Genomic DNA, 15,631 nt, shown 5'->3' with positions numbered 1-15,631 from the left:
TCACTCTTTCCCCCATAGCCCTGATAGTGTCTGATGTATCGTAACTAAAAACCAGAGGTGATGATCGCCTGCATGGCAAGGCTCCAGTGCACCATACTGCACACTCATCACACTGGGGGCCCTTAATGTCATTGATGGGTAATGCGTCTGGAAAACACGCTAAATCCATCGAGCATGACCGAAAGCTAATTTAATAACTTGGCAAAATCATTTTGCTAATTTCATAACCTGAGCAAGATTCTAAGGGCAATCGTGGCCGGGTCAGTGCAATGCCCGGGTGTGTCCACACACAGACATGGGAGTTCCATGTAGAAATGAGTTCTTTCAAAGCAACCCTATTTCAGTGAAATTTCTAAATGATTTCATGACAGACAACTTTTGTGTCCTCTGGTGTATTTGTTGAATTTGTTGTTCGCTCTGTTTTAGAAGAATTACTGAGCTCCGTGTGAACGTTAATAAGTTATCATTGTGATCTGTTGATAAAGAATGACTTCATTGCCACATCCACTGGTTACTCAACCCATTTATGCTTGATTTCGCCCCGCTGTGCGTCAATGAAATGAGCAAATGTAGGTATCCCCGCCTATTTTCACTGCGCGTTCGCTGATGCACGAAGCTCGTTCACGGTGCTCGTTCCCTCGTGAAATTAGGGCTCTAGCTGTAAATGATAGTGCCCACCCACTGTCTCTGTACAGCAGATATAGGAGGGTAGGAAGTCAGGACAATTCACCAAGAGAAGGGCAATCTGCAAGAAGGAGCTCCACTTGACAAGCCCACATTTTAGGTTTTTGGAAGGAGGCAGATAGGGTTTTCTTTGCCATCTTAGATATGTGACACGCATTGTGTTTAAGAGTGAAAACAGCTTGGAGAGTCCTGTGAAACATTTTGCCAGAGAAGAAAAATATTCTCAAACATCTGCTTTTCTGAGTCAGTGCAGTTATTAACACCCTCTTGTAACGCTAATAACAACTCTGCATGTCGAAAGATAAATAGTTTAACTGTCAGAACTATTTTCCAGCCTAGACATTCTTGTTTGGCAACAACATCACTGGAGTCGGTAATTATTTCATAACTGTTGCAACTGACACAGTTTTAAGAAAAATACAAAAAGTTTAATAATTTTTGGTTTAAAGGCAAACATTATACAACTTATGAAAAAAGACAACAATTGCATAAGCATAGCATGAATCAATGATACAGATGTTTATGACAGGGAGTATTTTCATATATAATAGAGGCAAATCATTCTTATTTGAACTAATAAGAGCATGTGGCCCTACTAGACCATCGCTGAAAGAGTTCCCCTACAGTGTGAGACTAAGGGCAGCGAACGGGGCTAAAAGACATTTCGCTTGATCTTCAGAGTCTGTCCAGATCTTCCACAGAGTCTGCTGTCAAGTGTGTGGATTAACTCTTATCACTGGATGGAACTTTTGCCTTTGTTTTGGAGCCGTGAATAGAACAATGTCTGGTTTCCCTTGTGGCTAACTGATTATGCTTACACAAACAATCCTTAGAACATAGGGCTCTGTCTCATTGTGGCTTTAGATCATAATTATTGTGCGTGTCTATGGGTGAATACTCGCTTTACTCGCATCAGTGACATAAAGGGACACTTATATAATCAATCATCATTGATCATTGATAATCATCGATTATGAGGTAATTGATTGTGGAAAAATTACTCATGACAAAATGACATGTAATGCTGCTACAAAATGACAAATGGGTAATGACTGGATCGATGTAGCCTATTGTATGACATTTTCCTATTTACATGGCAAATGCACCTTGTGTAATTCATACCCTATTTTGGACTGTTGTGTTAAAAGAACTTTCCTTAACTCAAAAAAAGAATACCTTTTCATTCTTCAACCAAAAATAGTTCCTCTTGTATATATCTACCTACTTAAAATAAACCCTCTCTCTCCCTCATTCTCTCATTCTCTCTTTCACTCTCTCTCCCTCTCATCATTGATGAATCCTTGCCTTTACTCTCACACAGTCCACATGTGGATTGAATTTCTGTAGCATAGCATCACATGTAATTTGATTTCCCCGAGCGCAGACAGCCTTAAGAAGTGTGTTTGCCATCTGCAATTGAGTATGAGTTTTGAACAAAGATGGACTCTACTTCACAAAGGATAGTTAAGCTGCTCAAACGGTGGCTGTTCTTTTCCCCCCTACTGAACACAACTGCCCGTGGCCTGTGAGGTGGCCTTTCATCATTTACAATTCAAATTTCTCTTCATGACCGTGCACTTCCTGCTGAGGTATAAAATACCTACCCTAAACAGAAGTGCGTTTTAAATGCAGGTTTCCACAACCACATAACATGGAAAAAATGCATGCATACATACACCCGTAACACACACATGGGCATCAACAGACATGAATATGCGAATAACTACACATACTCTTTCAATGCAAACGCTCTTTCTCTCATGCACGTGTGTAGGAGGGTGTAGTGATTGTGCAGTAAATCATATTGCATTAGCGTGCCAGAGCTGAACAGAAATATGCAATCTGAAAATGCACCGAATACTTTTGAGCCGATTCCTTTTCTAAAAAACACAAATCAGAACTTTTTTCTTTTCTTTTCACCAGAACTATTTCCTGGCTCATTCTCAAGAACCTGGCTGCTTCTATAAGGAAGATAGCTGTTCTGGTTCACTAAGGGTACACTGTATAGCAGTATATGTCTATTGGAGTTGTCATATACCGAGCACTTGCCTGCCAAGATTTTCTTTCTTCACAACCTCTCCCCCCGTCTATCCACAGAGTGTCTGCAGGCGTAGTTCTGTTTCAAAGCAAAATAACAATGTCATCTACTATTTCTTGACTTATTTGCTTTCACAAGAGAGTTTACAGAGGGGCTGAAAGGTGGTTGCTGCTTCACAAGGTTTCAGTGGGGCTGCCATGAGGAAATAGCAACTTTAAACTACAAATAAGCATAAAAAATGTACAAAGTACAAAAAATATAGTAGTGTATAGTATAGTATAAGCAGATATAGTTGTATTAAATAAATAAATAAAGACGTTAAGGATAGTTTATAAGATATATTAAAAAGACAAAAACTTATAAATACCAATAAGAACAACAACTGAAGTTTGATCAAGAAACAGGCGAAGTTGTGTCTGCTCAGGACAATAAACTGTATCCAAACCTATGCGCAACTCTTAGGTCAGTTACGGTAGAGCATTCCACCGTTCTTTTTCCTGCGAAGTCTCAAGCAATTAGTTTAGTCAGTAAGGAGAGGTCGTACTCAGTGGGTCTGTGTTCTTCAAATGACAAACTCAAAGCATCCATTGCTCCTACTTTGATCCGTGGGACTCCCTGCGCTCTTTTGGACTGTTTTTAAAACATGGGATTTGAGCTGGATCGTTTTAAAGGGGCTGTGGACCCAGACTTCAAATGCAACTTGTGTAATAAAGTTTTGGAAGATCCGCTCACAACCCCGTGTGGTCACGTCTTTTGCGCTGGCTGTGTGCTGCCGTGGGTCGTTCAGCAAAGCAGCTGCCCAGTCAAGTGCCAAAGGATCTCCACTAAAGAGTTGAACCACGTCCTTCCCCTGAAAAACCTGATTCTGAAGTTGGACATAAAGTGTGACAATCATGGGAGAGGCTGTGAGAAAGTGGTGAAGCTGCAGCATCTTGCGGAACATGCCGAGATGTGTGACTACTCTCCGGCTAAATGCAGAAACAAGGGATGCAACGAGGTGCTGAACCTGAAGGATATGGATGCCCATATGCGCGAAACGTGTGACTACAGAGCAGTTGGGATATGCGAAAATGGATGTGGTTTGATGCTCACCCACAGAGAGCAAAAACTCAACAACCATTGCTGTTTGAAAGCCCTGAAAGCGCATAATAGCGCGTTGCATGGAAAAGTGGTCAGCCTCGACAAGGAGTTTAAAAAGCAGTCTCTGAAGTCGAACAAACGGGAGAAGTCACTTCTCGCTCAACTCTCTGCCGTCCACAACGAGCTACAAATGACAGCGCTGAAATACCAAAAGAAATTTACTGAGTACAGTGCAAGGATTGACTCGCTCAGCAAGACCCTGGCTCCACCATGCAAGGTGAGACGGTTTAATATAGACAACAGTGATGTAACTGTTGGAGTAAGTACTGAGACTGGATGTTTACTGTCGTTTTGACTTCAGAGCGCGTCGTTTTAATGTCAAGAAGGCTATCTAACTTGTTTGTGGTTGACACTTTCTGTTTTCCTGAGCTGTGGACAGAAATATTCAGGTGATTTTTGCGTGTATTCAGAGATAATAAATCGTTTTTAATCTCGTGGGGAGAAGAGGAGTATGAAGGGTGGTCAGGAGGAACTTTTTTTTCTACCTCTCGTCCTGTCCTGAGACATGTCTGTCAGCTGCAGTTTTAGCCAGCTGGCAATTTCAAGGGGGAGGGGTGAAGTGTTTACGGCTCCTTGGTACACACCGAGACCCAAAACCCAAACCCACTCTTGAGCTTCAGAAGTTGGCGTCTCCACTCTCCACAAAAGATTCTAGATTTGTTTCAGTGCATCTCATTTATAACAATAACATCAACAAGGCATGACAGTGTATTCCAAATTGGCGTCACTTCAGATATTTCTACAGAAGCCACTTCACGAAGTGGGCTAATACCACAAATGCCATGTATCGTATATCGTGGTGTTTATGGAAAGATCGTGATGTCGGTATTAATGGAAACATTTTTGTATCACAACACTGCATATATTCAGTATCCCAATTAGGCTTCACTTTAAGTCCTCTATATCAGATGAAGATTATGTATGAATAAAATATTGAAATCAGACTGTATCTAAACTACACTGACTATTATAGAGCACATTCTACATTTCCGTACAGCCTTATTTTATTATAGGTATTTTTTGTATTACATTTTCCTTTGTGACAATCCTTATTTTGTAAAGTCATCTACAGTGCCTGCTGATGAAAATTGGATCACTAGCAGCTACTGAATGTGTTTTTTTCCCCTCTTGTACTTTTGACTGCATGTCTGATAAACCGAGCAGCCTGAACTGTCAGTCTTTTAACACAGTGACACTCACAGTCTACCTGAGACTGTGGCTTAATGATGGGCCCTTCTATGTGCCTTGCTAAGCATAGAGACTGGCCTGCTTCATGCCTGCAGTGTGATTTCTTCAATTCACTGCAGGTCCCATAAATGAAGTAATGTAGTATCGTACAGTTCGTCATTCTTGCACGCTTTCATGTCCTGTGGCTGCGATTTGCATCGGCAGACTCTGGTGTAAAGTCAAATAAATACCTGCTGTTGTTAGGCAGTAAACTGAGTGTCAGTAGATTTGTATGGTGCTCTACTTTTAACATCAGACTAGTGTGCCGTCGTTTGTTAAGAGGGCTTCAGCGAGCATTACTTTCCATCACAGCCCTACTCATTCCTCACAGTCTTTTAAAGCCTATTTTGATTCATGTCCATGTTCATTATACAATGATTCCCTGTCAGACATAAACAGCGCAGTGATTATGTTGAAAGTATGGGTGACGCAGATGAGAATGTGGCTCAGCGTCCAAGCCATTATCCAAGAAAAACATTTTTTTATAAGCAAGACATATCTCCATTCTCATTGACTAAAGGGAAATGACGAGTGGTCCAAAACAAATATTATTTCAGTGTTTAAATGGTTAGGTAAAAGAATTATCCCCTTTTTCTATGGGTGAAGTCAAGCAGAATGAAGAGGATTGATAGGCAGGGAAGTATGGTGCACATACTAGCGCCACTGAAGCGGAATGACACAAGTGGAATTAGTTGGGAGTGAGAAGGCTGCCCCTGCCTTGCTACTGAAGCCAGATTGTGACCTCGTCCCACTGCCAGGCCCTGGTCACGTGCCCTTTGGTCCGCTGGCGTTTCATCCGTTTGCTCATATTCAGCCTGGCATGTTTGCTCCGCAGGCCACTGCCAACACAAATGGGCCTGTGACACTGGTGAGTACAGCTTCTGACAGGTAACCTCTCCTGACCATTCGCAGTGGAGTCTGGAGTGGGTGGAGGGTGGGGGTGGAACCGTCTGGCTCTTGGATGCCTGCCCCAGTGCGTCTGGGTCGGGGGCTCCCAGGCCGTGCGCTCGCTCTCGTTTCTCCCATCACATGGTCCATCACTCAGGTGATCAGCCCCATGACCCCCGGTGAGCAGGCTGGGTGGATGGTCGCCTTGCTGATAGGCAAGTGTATTGGCATGGCTGGGGATCAAGCTCATCTGCTTTCTCCTGCTCTCCCTGTTTACTCAGCCCGTCCAAACAGAGTTGGCCGCTACTTAACCCCAAGTTGTTTGCTCCAAACACGCCGTGACTCTCTCTGTTTCTTTAACCAACGGGCTGTTTACTGTCCTCTCAGTGTCAGCTTGTGCTTTTTGGTGTTTTAATATGAACAGTCATGTAAGTTCAATCAAGACCAGCAATAGCTGCTTCCAGGGACCATGAATGTGTCCACAGGAGATTGTCGACTCTCTGGTTAAGTGGTGTCAAAAGCCCTGTACAGTCTCATTCATGGCGGCATGAGGGCATGTCCTCATGACTGTGCCATAGAGTGCATTCCCCTGCGGTGGACGTGTCCTCTGTCCCCTCAGTCTGAATGGTTGATAGGACACTGTACATGCCGTAAGTGTCTGTCTTAAATATAGTCGCTGCATTCTATAGCTCGAGCTAACATGCCGGCTGAAATTATGTTGCCTGCATTAGGAGCTGACTGTTAGAAGCCAACCGCCTCTGCTCTCATCCTAGTGTTGAGAGAGAGGTTTTTACTGTGGGTGTATTAATACACATTGCCAAGGAGGTACAGCGCCTTAACCCTTGAAGCTACTGGTCACTCGACAGCTCTTTGGCTGAAGGCCACTTAAGCCGTAAAGAATCGTGTAGATTGGCTGGGCAGAATGTCAAGTGTGTGGCTTTGTGAACAGGTGCTTCTTTGTTCATCTGTCAGCCATGCCAGTTGGTATGGGTTTGCTGAATTCTACACCTCGCCTTGCCTATTCACTTTTGTTTAAAGATGTTTGCCACCACTGTCACCATATATTTGACTCACATCACATGATTACCATACAGACAGTTATTTCTTTTCTAATTGAAGTGGAACTGATTTTTTTTTTTTAGAAGACTAATAACAAGTGGAAACGGTAAATCTTGAAAACATTTTCCATTTCCATGTTTTTTTTTACACTAGGGTGGAGAATCCAAAAGTGTCACAATGGTGCTTCATCGGGAGTCTGGATCGCTTGGGTTCAACATCGTAGGAGGAAGGCCATGTGTGGTAGGTTCATGCTATGTCTGTTTTACATGAAAACCTAATTACTTTTTATTGGTGTTAAAGTCGGGATTATAACTGCAACCACAATTCCCCATTCTGCCTCGCATCGGGTTGATTTGAAAAGGAGCTCGTTCCACTCACTGACTCTGCTAATCCCTTTTTTGGTCTCTCTGTTGCTCAAAGTCCCAGTGTCAGGGATGCCATTTTTAGTGGATCACGATTGGAAAGAACGGCATGGTCAGTGGTGATGAGTCATGTGTGGAGTTCACGCAGACTTGACCTCCGTACTCCTCTGACTCCTCGGAGGTGCCATGTACAGTATCTGTCTTCCTAGGAGTATATGCACCGAACACAACAAGGACTGTTTCTCTGCGGTTTATTTTAAATAGCATCAGTGACGCACTTTACTGCGGCGGCATGGATTATTGCATTGAAACCAGGACTGCAGGAAGCTGTAAAAAATCACCACAAAATCAAGGCAGATTTTTATACTCCTTCTTGACCATGCAAATCGCCCGATCTTTCCAGTTACTTCCCGCCTTTGCATGAAACCTGGCAGCGAGCAGTGGGAGAATTTGGCTGGTTTTATTGGCAATGAAGGCTCCCTATAGCCTGATGTGGCTACACTCCAGCTGGAGAAAAAACCTCTGCTGTGGTTGACAAATTATGTTCACGTTTCGTGACTTGTGCTGCAAGTGCTGGCTAATGACACCACTGTCCAGTTTGGTGCAGTCAGGAGCACTGAGGATTGAAACTGAATATGCCGCTTAGGGGACATGCGTCTTTAATTCCCGATGTACACCTGCATCCTGATGCTACAAACAACTGTTCTGAAGCAAGGCAGGAAACGAAAAAAAAAACAGAGGAAGCACACCCAAGCCAATTAATTAAAGCATTCACAGCTTGACTTTGGTGGTTTCTCAATGATTCCCTAAAATTTGAACACAGTGTCGCAAAACTAAGTCGGGAAATTGTGGAGGTTTGAAATACTCAGACGCGGACCACGGACATGCGGCTGCTGCTGCTGCTGCTTCTGCCGCCGGTTGACTTTGGCCTTTCCCTGACAATGTTAAGGTCAGGCCTGTGCCGTGCCAACAAGTTCCTGCAGGTCTTTTCAGGCACGGCGTGACCGGGCCAGTGAAATGTTTGGCCCTTCCTAAGGGGTCAGTGTCACTGTTGATGTTGTCTGGGAAGAGTTTCAGCTGGCCCAACATGCTGGCAAGGGAGGAAGCGCGTAGCTCCTCATTAAACCCTCTTTAATGTACACCTGTCTTGCCCTGCCAGCCGTTCTGGCATTTGGGAGGCCGGCAGCGAATGTGTGTGTGCTGCTGAGGCTGATTGCTACCTGAGGTGGTCTGGATGCGCCACAGGATACCCCTGACAATGATTGGGTGAAAAGGTTACGTTGTTTGCATAAAGCCCTCAGGTCTTTCTTTTAAACTAGGTTATAGAGGTTTTTTTTTTTTTTATTAGTTGCATATGAAACTTTGTCATGGTTTGCTTTTGCTTTCATGTTGCATTCCTTTCCTTTCACTCATAAAATTGTTAATACAGTTCATGCATAGTTAAACGTACTGTATTTTGCTCTTTATTAGCGGCAGAATAAAACATGTGTAAAGCCTGCTGTTAACGAGCTGCTCATTTTCAGGAAAATGAGACTGCGACATCAAATGAAGGCATCTTTGTGTCCAAGATAATCGAGAATGGACCAGCAGACAAAGACGGAGGACTTCAGATCCACGACCGCATTATGGAGGTACATGAATTTTTATTACTGTGCCAAACTGGAAACAGAATTACTGCGCATAATTTGCATCTCTGCTCAATGTTTGTTGAGAAGAAAACAGAAAACACTAAATGTACAAGCAATTGGAGCAGTTCAGGAGCCATTTGATTCTCAGGGTTCGGTTGTTTCTAGTTTCACTGTCTTCAGCCTCACATCGAGGTGAGATCATGGTCATTGCAAATGTCCTCACGTTACTTCCTTGGTTTGAGCTTGATGAAGGCACTATAATTCGTTTGGTCAGGTTGACATAAAAAAAAAAATGACATTTTAGCAGCTTGGAGAACAGCGCTCCTTGTCTCCATGTGGACGAGTGCCTGTAGCCACCAAACCCGCTGACAAATCTCCACCGACAGGCACTCTGTTGGGCAACCCTCCTGTGCCTTCAGACAAAATCACACTGTGAAAAGGCCATATGTTTCTCGAGTTCAGCTTGAGTAGGTGCCTTGGAAGGCAACTTCACAAAGGTCGCCTTTATAGTTGTGCGAAGTGGAAAAGTCCACAATGGTTTAATTGATTACAGACATCGCGCATGATATATGTGTTATTAAATGCCATAAGTTGGTGGTCCCACGCTCCATAATGGTTTAAGTAAGGTAATCTAAATATTTTCACTCAACTCTGCTCCAGTGCATGGGATGGCCATTGAGGCGATTGGAAACTTGTATGGTTGCGAACAGGTTTATGAATTTTAGGTGACATCTGTCTGGCCAGACTTTCCGTGTGTAAATCTATACTTTAATCCATAGAGTCTACACATCCAGCATGCTATACTGTAGGTATAGGTGCGGTCAGTGCATAATCGTAAAAGACGACATTCGAGAAGCCAGAAAAAGAGCACCGACTCTTTACACAGCAGCTCCACCAAGCAGCCGTAACAAGTGGTTGAAAGCCCCGCTGTTCAGTCAGATATATCACAAGCCTGCCCTGACAATGGGCAGATTGAGCTGCCAAAACCGACAGCCCATTCATTTGGCGCCGGGCGACTTGTGGAGAGCTGGGCCCCCGCTGAGTGGCCTGGCTGGTGTGGTGTGCTCAGCTCCAGATTAGCTCACGTGCTGCGGGGAGAGTATGGGGGGGTGGGGGGCAGCAGCACTGCAATAGGTTATTTGAGAAGGTGGCTGTTGTTTAGTAGCCTTTAAGGAGAGATATATCTTGTTGTAGTAGGGTTGGGATCAGAGTTACACTGGGGCTTTTTCAAGGTGGGAATGTTGTGCCTTTAGTCTGCCTCACCGTTTGGTATAAAAGGTACGAACACCGAATGGGATCATTGTTGTTCTGCCTCTGAGCCAGCGGCCGAGATGGTCCCAGAGCCGGAACGACATCTGTGTCAAAGGGAGAGCCGGCATGTGGCGCAGCCTAACGGCTAACCAAAGTGAAGCAAGGCTACTGTGTTGTCAGAACTCCCAAATCCAACATGATAAGCATGAGCATGTTGTACATGACGGACACCAACTTTGCTTGAGTCTGAACATGCTATTAATGTGCACAGCTTGCAAGAGCCCAGCAACACTACGTTTGCCTGTCACTGTTTTTGAAAGTGAACAGTAGACTAGTTTTTTTCCAAAGCGTATGTTATGGTGCTTTCGATACAATCGGAATTGGGAACATCCAACATGATATTTCCCAGCTCCTACTTTAAAGCATTCGTGATAAATGTACACAAAATAATGTGGAGATGACTCATCAGTGGATTTTCCTTCTATCTGCTGGGTATCAATAATTATGTACAACTTTTTCTTGGTCATTTTGACATACTTTATTTGCGTCTTTTGCATCTTCTCACGCCTTGAAAAAGGTTTTAAACCTTTGATATAGTCAAGGTTTCTGTTAGGCTTTGTTAGGTTCTTCACCATATTGAAAACAATGTCAAATTGATTAAAATTGCCAACGCGCTTCATTGAAGCCGGGGTATTTGTTTTTCCTCAGAGCTCCAACTATAACTTAAACAAGTGGTGTTCTAGTGTAGTTTTCCGAGTGGGAAATTCTGAGCGGTCATGAACGTGGCATTATAGGTCAAAGCTATGTTAAACGTCACGCCTCTGATTTCAGAAAGCTGGATGCTATCTAAAAGCACACACTGGGGCAGCATTATGTCGCCTCTGGTTGGTTCATGGTAAACAAGCAAAGGCGGACGAATGAGGGGTCTTCTTAACGTCAGTATAGCAGGATTAGTAAAAAGTGTAAAAAGGGCTACTGTTTGGGTTTTTTTCCATTCACTTCTTGCATTAGTTAAGAAAAGTTATCACCAATGTACACCACCGACGATGTATAGCACCCGAAAGAATGGCAAATAATACTGATATAATAATAATAATCAGCTGGAAAGTCCAAATCATCCTGAAACATTGCACTAAGTGCCTGGGAGGCAGATCTGACTATGAGATACTGGCAGGCATAGTAGTGTAGATTTCCCCTTTAAGCTTCCCCCAAAGGTAAGACGTGAAACAGCACTGCATTTTATGTTAAGATGTAATTATGGTTGGAGCTGGTTGCGTGATGATGGCAGAGGTGTTGGTTTACATTGCGGGGCGTGTTGACAAGAGTGAAGAATCGAGTGCGTCGAGTTAAGAGCGTGTTGCACTCAGTGACGGCACCCTGGGTGGTAGCATACACAGTCTAATTACCAGGCTTGAGAAATGATTTTGTGTGGAAATTTAATCAAGTGGTTTGTGGGGGGGAGGTGTTCGGGGGGGGGGGGGGGGGGGTCGAGAATGGAACGAGCACAGAGGGGAGCTACCGGCAGTTCCGCAGAGTCTCAGCGGCATGTAGGTAAACCAACAGCTCCTAGCTTTATCTTCCTCCTCCTCCCCCCCCCCACCCCCTGCCACGCAGAGAGAGGGAGAGCTGCACAGCTGGAGTGTGCATTTCTGAAATCTGTGCCACCGGAATCCTCCAGGACCTAGCGCACTCTTCCGTCTGCCTCTCCGTCAGCACTTTTTTTTTCTCCCAGAGTTGTTTTTGGGGAAAAGTATCTGTACGTAGCCCTGCTCTGCGTCTCTCTCTTTCTGAGTCACACCGGGAGGGATCTTTTTGCCCATAAATCTCTTTTAGGACGTTTCTTTAAAGTAGTTTCCGGCAGCTTGTTGATGGGACTGTGCTTGTCTGTGCTTGTGCTCTGTGTGTGCTATGGAGATGCATGTTTTGAGTGACATGGCCACTAAGGCCTGTTTTACGTCTATCTTCCCATGTCTCTGTGTGTGTGTGGGTGTGTGTGTGTGTGTGTGTGTGTGTGTGTGTGTTTTTGTCAGCAGTGCAAACATATAAGCTAGAGAAATATGTCCCGGCTTTGTTTTTCCATAGGTTTTCGCTCAGGAATTTGTTGGGGTGGGGGGATTTAGTCAGTTTCACAATTTTAATAGCTTGATCGTGTCGCCATTCAAAAATTCACGGCACAATTTTGTCTGTGTCTCTTTTTTGTCAAGTATTACAGAGGTAGTGGAAATTCCTCAGCCAGATGGATCAAATTCTCTCCTATAAATGTGTTTTGAATTCAGCTTTGAGCTTGGGTAGATTTCTCTCTGCTTCGCGTCTCCTCGGCAACAGTGTGTGAGCGTGCAGGCCGTGCTACAGTTGTGCACAACAGCTGCATCATCTCAGGCGCCGTTTGATAAAAATAAAATCAGATTATGGGAGCCGCCATTCACGGTTCAGTCCGTGCGCCTTGCTTTAGGGATCACTTTGGCCCATATGAATGGGCTTACATAAAGCCAGAGAATAGAGCCAGGGCAGAAAGAGAGAGGGAGAGCGGAAGAGAAGAATAGGCTACTGCTTCGCGTAAGCGCCCGAGACCACTTCTCAGCAAAGTGACAGCACAGCAGTTCAAAGACTTCTTTCTCTTCTTCTTTTTCGAACAGCGTTAGCCGCAGAAAGGTTACGCGCACGCAAGCAACACTCGTTGCACAGGTCCCGAGGCTGTCCAAAGCGATGTTTGAGTGGTGGTTCTGTGATGCTGGCTAGCCTTGTTTCACTGGGCTGGAATCAGTGCATGAATGGCTCCTTGTCCAGGGTAGACATTTTCTCCTTGAGGGGGGTGGGGTGGGAGAAGGAGACCTGAAGCTGTATTTGCTTTCACTTCCTCTCCACACACCGAGAGAGCACTAAAGCCACCGTGTTTGTGAGAAAACGATTTCAGAAGTCTGTTTGATTGGATTATACTGAAAAGTCAGCGCTTTGGAAAGAGCATGTCTGCGTTAGGCCCTTATCTTAAAAGCTGTTTTTTTTTTTTTTTTTTCCCACTCTCTCACACTGTTTTATCAGCAGACAGAAGATCTGGAGACTATAGGATGTGTTTAAAATGTGAATGATTTTTAGATTACATCAACAGGTAGAAATATGGTCACAGTTTGATTACCTAAATGTTGAAATGCATACAGTGGCATGCAAAAAATTGGGCACCCCTGGTCAAAAATGTCTGTTACTCTGAATAGCTCAGCGAGTAAAACATGACCTGATTTTCAAAAGGCATGAATTTAAAGATGATGCATTTATTTAATGTTAAGATAAGTTTTTTTTTCCATTTTCAAATTGAAAATGAGCAAAAAAGAAAAAGGACCCACAGCAAAAATGTGGCCACCCTGCATGGTCAGTAGTTTTTCTAGTGATTTTCACCCATTCTTCCTTCCTTTAGTTCTATTAGATAGTTGGGTCATTTTCGATGAAGTTTGAGTCAGGAGACTGCGAAGGTCATGGCAAAACCTTCAGCTTGTGCCTCTTGAGGTAGTCCATTGTGGATTTTGAGGTATTTACGATCATCCCGTTGAAGAAGCCATCCTCTTTTTATCTTCAGCTTTTTTACAGATGGTATGATGTTTGCTTTCAGAATCTGCTGGCATTTCATTGAATTCTTTCAGGGTTTTTTTTATGATGACTCTTCTATGAAGGTTATATTTGTGCAGGTGTCGCTGCACAGTAGAACAGTTCACCACCACTCCAGAGTCTGCTAAATCTTCCTGAAGGTCTTTTGCAGTCAAACAAGGGTTTTGATTTGCCCTTTCTAGCAGTCCTATGAGCAGTTCTCTCTGAAAGTTTTCTTGGTCTTCCAGACCTCAACTTGACCTCCACCGTTCCTGTTGACTGCAATTTCTTAATTACATTACAAACTGAGGAAACGGCTACCTGAAAACGCTTTGCGATCTTATAGCCTGCTTTGTGGACATGAATTATTTTCAGAGTGCTACGCTCTACTTAGAGGATCCCACGGCTGAAGATTGTTGGGTCAAGGGTTGGGGAGTCAGAGTATTTATAAAGCTTTGACATTTGCATCACCTGGCCTTTCCTAATGATGACTGTGAACAAGCCATAGCTCTTGCAAGCTAATTAATTAATGTCTGAGGCCTTGGTCAAAGTTATCTGAGCGCTCAAATCTCTTGGGGTGTCCAAACTTTTGCATGGTGCGCCTTTCCTTTTTTTTCACTAAGCAATTGAACAAAACAAAAATAATACATCGATCTTGCTTAAAATTTTTGGAGAAGGTTTCATCTTTAACTTTATGCCTTTTGGAGATCAGTTCATCATCTACTCATGAAACTATTCAGAGTAACAGAAATCTTGCCACGATTGATCTTTGCCGATCATTTTCTGTGCAAATACTCATAGGCTGTGTATTTTTTGGTATATCCCATGTTTGTGTATGTGTCTATCTGAGAGTGTGTTTGTTCATGTGTGTAGTCTAAATCATAGACACATGTGAGAAGCAGAAACCTTTAAGGTGTACACAGGAACCTTTGGTGTGGCACTGTTCCCCCACACATTGTTCCTCTGATGAGCCCTGTCACTGTGGAGTGATGTGTGTCGTGACCTCCCGGTGGGAGCTCAGGTCCGTCTTAAGGCCACTCAAGTGCAAAAACGGGTAAAGACTCAGAGAGACATAGGCCGCCATTGTAAATGTCACCTTGTAAAAATTGTGCAAACACTGCCAGGTCACAGAGGGTGAACAACAACTGCTTTAAAGAACACACACCGTCCCCTAGGAGAATAAGTCCTGTGTTGAGTAGAAGCAATCCTTTGATGATGGGGATAAGGGGTGTGGAGGGGTGGCGGGTGGACATGACTTATTGTCAAGGGGCTTGCAAGCCAAGTGCCAAATCCAATGTGGTCTAGTTGTGAACACAAATAACGCAAAGCTTTTTGGGAGAGTTTTGTTTGGCCAAAGGAAGTGTATTGGATTTCGCTAAGATTCAGGAGATCAAATGGCTGGAGTTCTCAGAAGAGGGGGAGAAAAAATGTAGAGTCTCCTTATCTTCCCATGACCACGGAGCCAAGAGGTTACCCACGATGCACCACTTAACACCCCATCCCTCCCCCGAGTTATTTTAGTGACGACTCGCTGCCAGACCTAGCACTAAATCGTGGCTGGGCTGTGGGCAGGGTGATATGTGGGGGGAGGGTCTGGCCTGGGGAGTAGTGTATGTACACTGATGAGACCCCCTTCTCCTTTTGTGGGGTGTTAGCATTCCTCCCTCTCCCTGCGCACGGCCATGCCAGCTGCATACTTTAAACCAAAAGAAAATGGCATACGTGTTTTGCCTCTCCTACCCATTTATGGCCAGGAGGTGTGTGTGTGTGTGTGACTG

The 15,631-nt window shown here is 44.0% G+C and overlaps 1 protein-coding gene across 2 annotated transcripts in view; it reads left to right on the top strand.

Annotated features, from left to right (window-relative positions):
- Positions 1-3,210: 3,210 nt before the first annotated feature.
- The window catches only part of pdzrn3b (PDZ domain containing RING finger 3b), a 94,274-nt gene continuing 81,853 nt past the window's right edge, over positions 3,211-15,631 (top strand). Inside the window, exons 1-3 of one of the 2 annotated variants that reach the window (XM_012838632.3) lie at positions 3,212-4,079; positions 7,190-7,276; positions 8,922-9,029. In XM_012838632.3, coding sequence (XP_012694086.2) covers positions 3,366-4,079; positions 7,190-7,276; positions 8,922-9,029 — 909 coding nt within the window. In that variant the 5' untranslated portion in view covers positions 3,212-3,365. Of the gene's footprint in view, positions 4,080-7,189; positions 7,277-8,921; positions 9,030-15,631 lie in introns of both variants that reach the window. The other variant, XM_031567243.2, reaches the window with a different exon arrangement.

The sequence above is a fragment of the Clupea harengus genome, chromosome 5 (assembly GCF_900700415.2).
Source record: "Clupea harengus chromosome 5, Ch_v2.0.2, whole genome shotgun sequence".
In the NCBI taxonomy this organism is placed as follows: Eukaryota; Metazoa; Chordata; class Actinopteri; order Clupeiformes; family Clupeidae; genus Clupea; species Clupea harengus.
The sequence above is the reverse complement of the archived record's forward strand: the minus strand, read 5'-3'. Positions and strand labels throughout refer to the sequence as shown.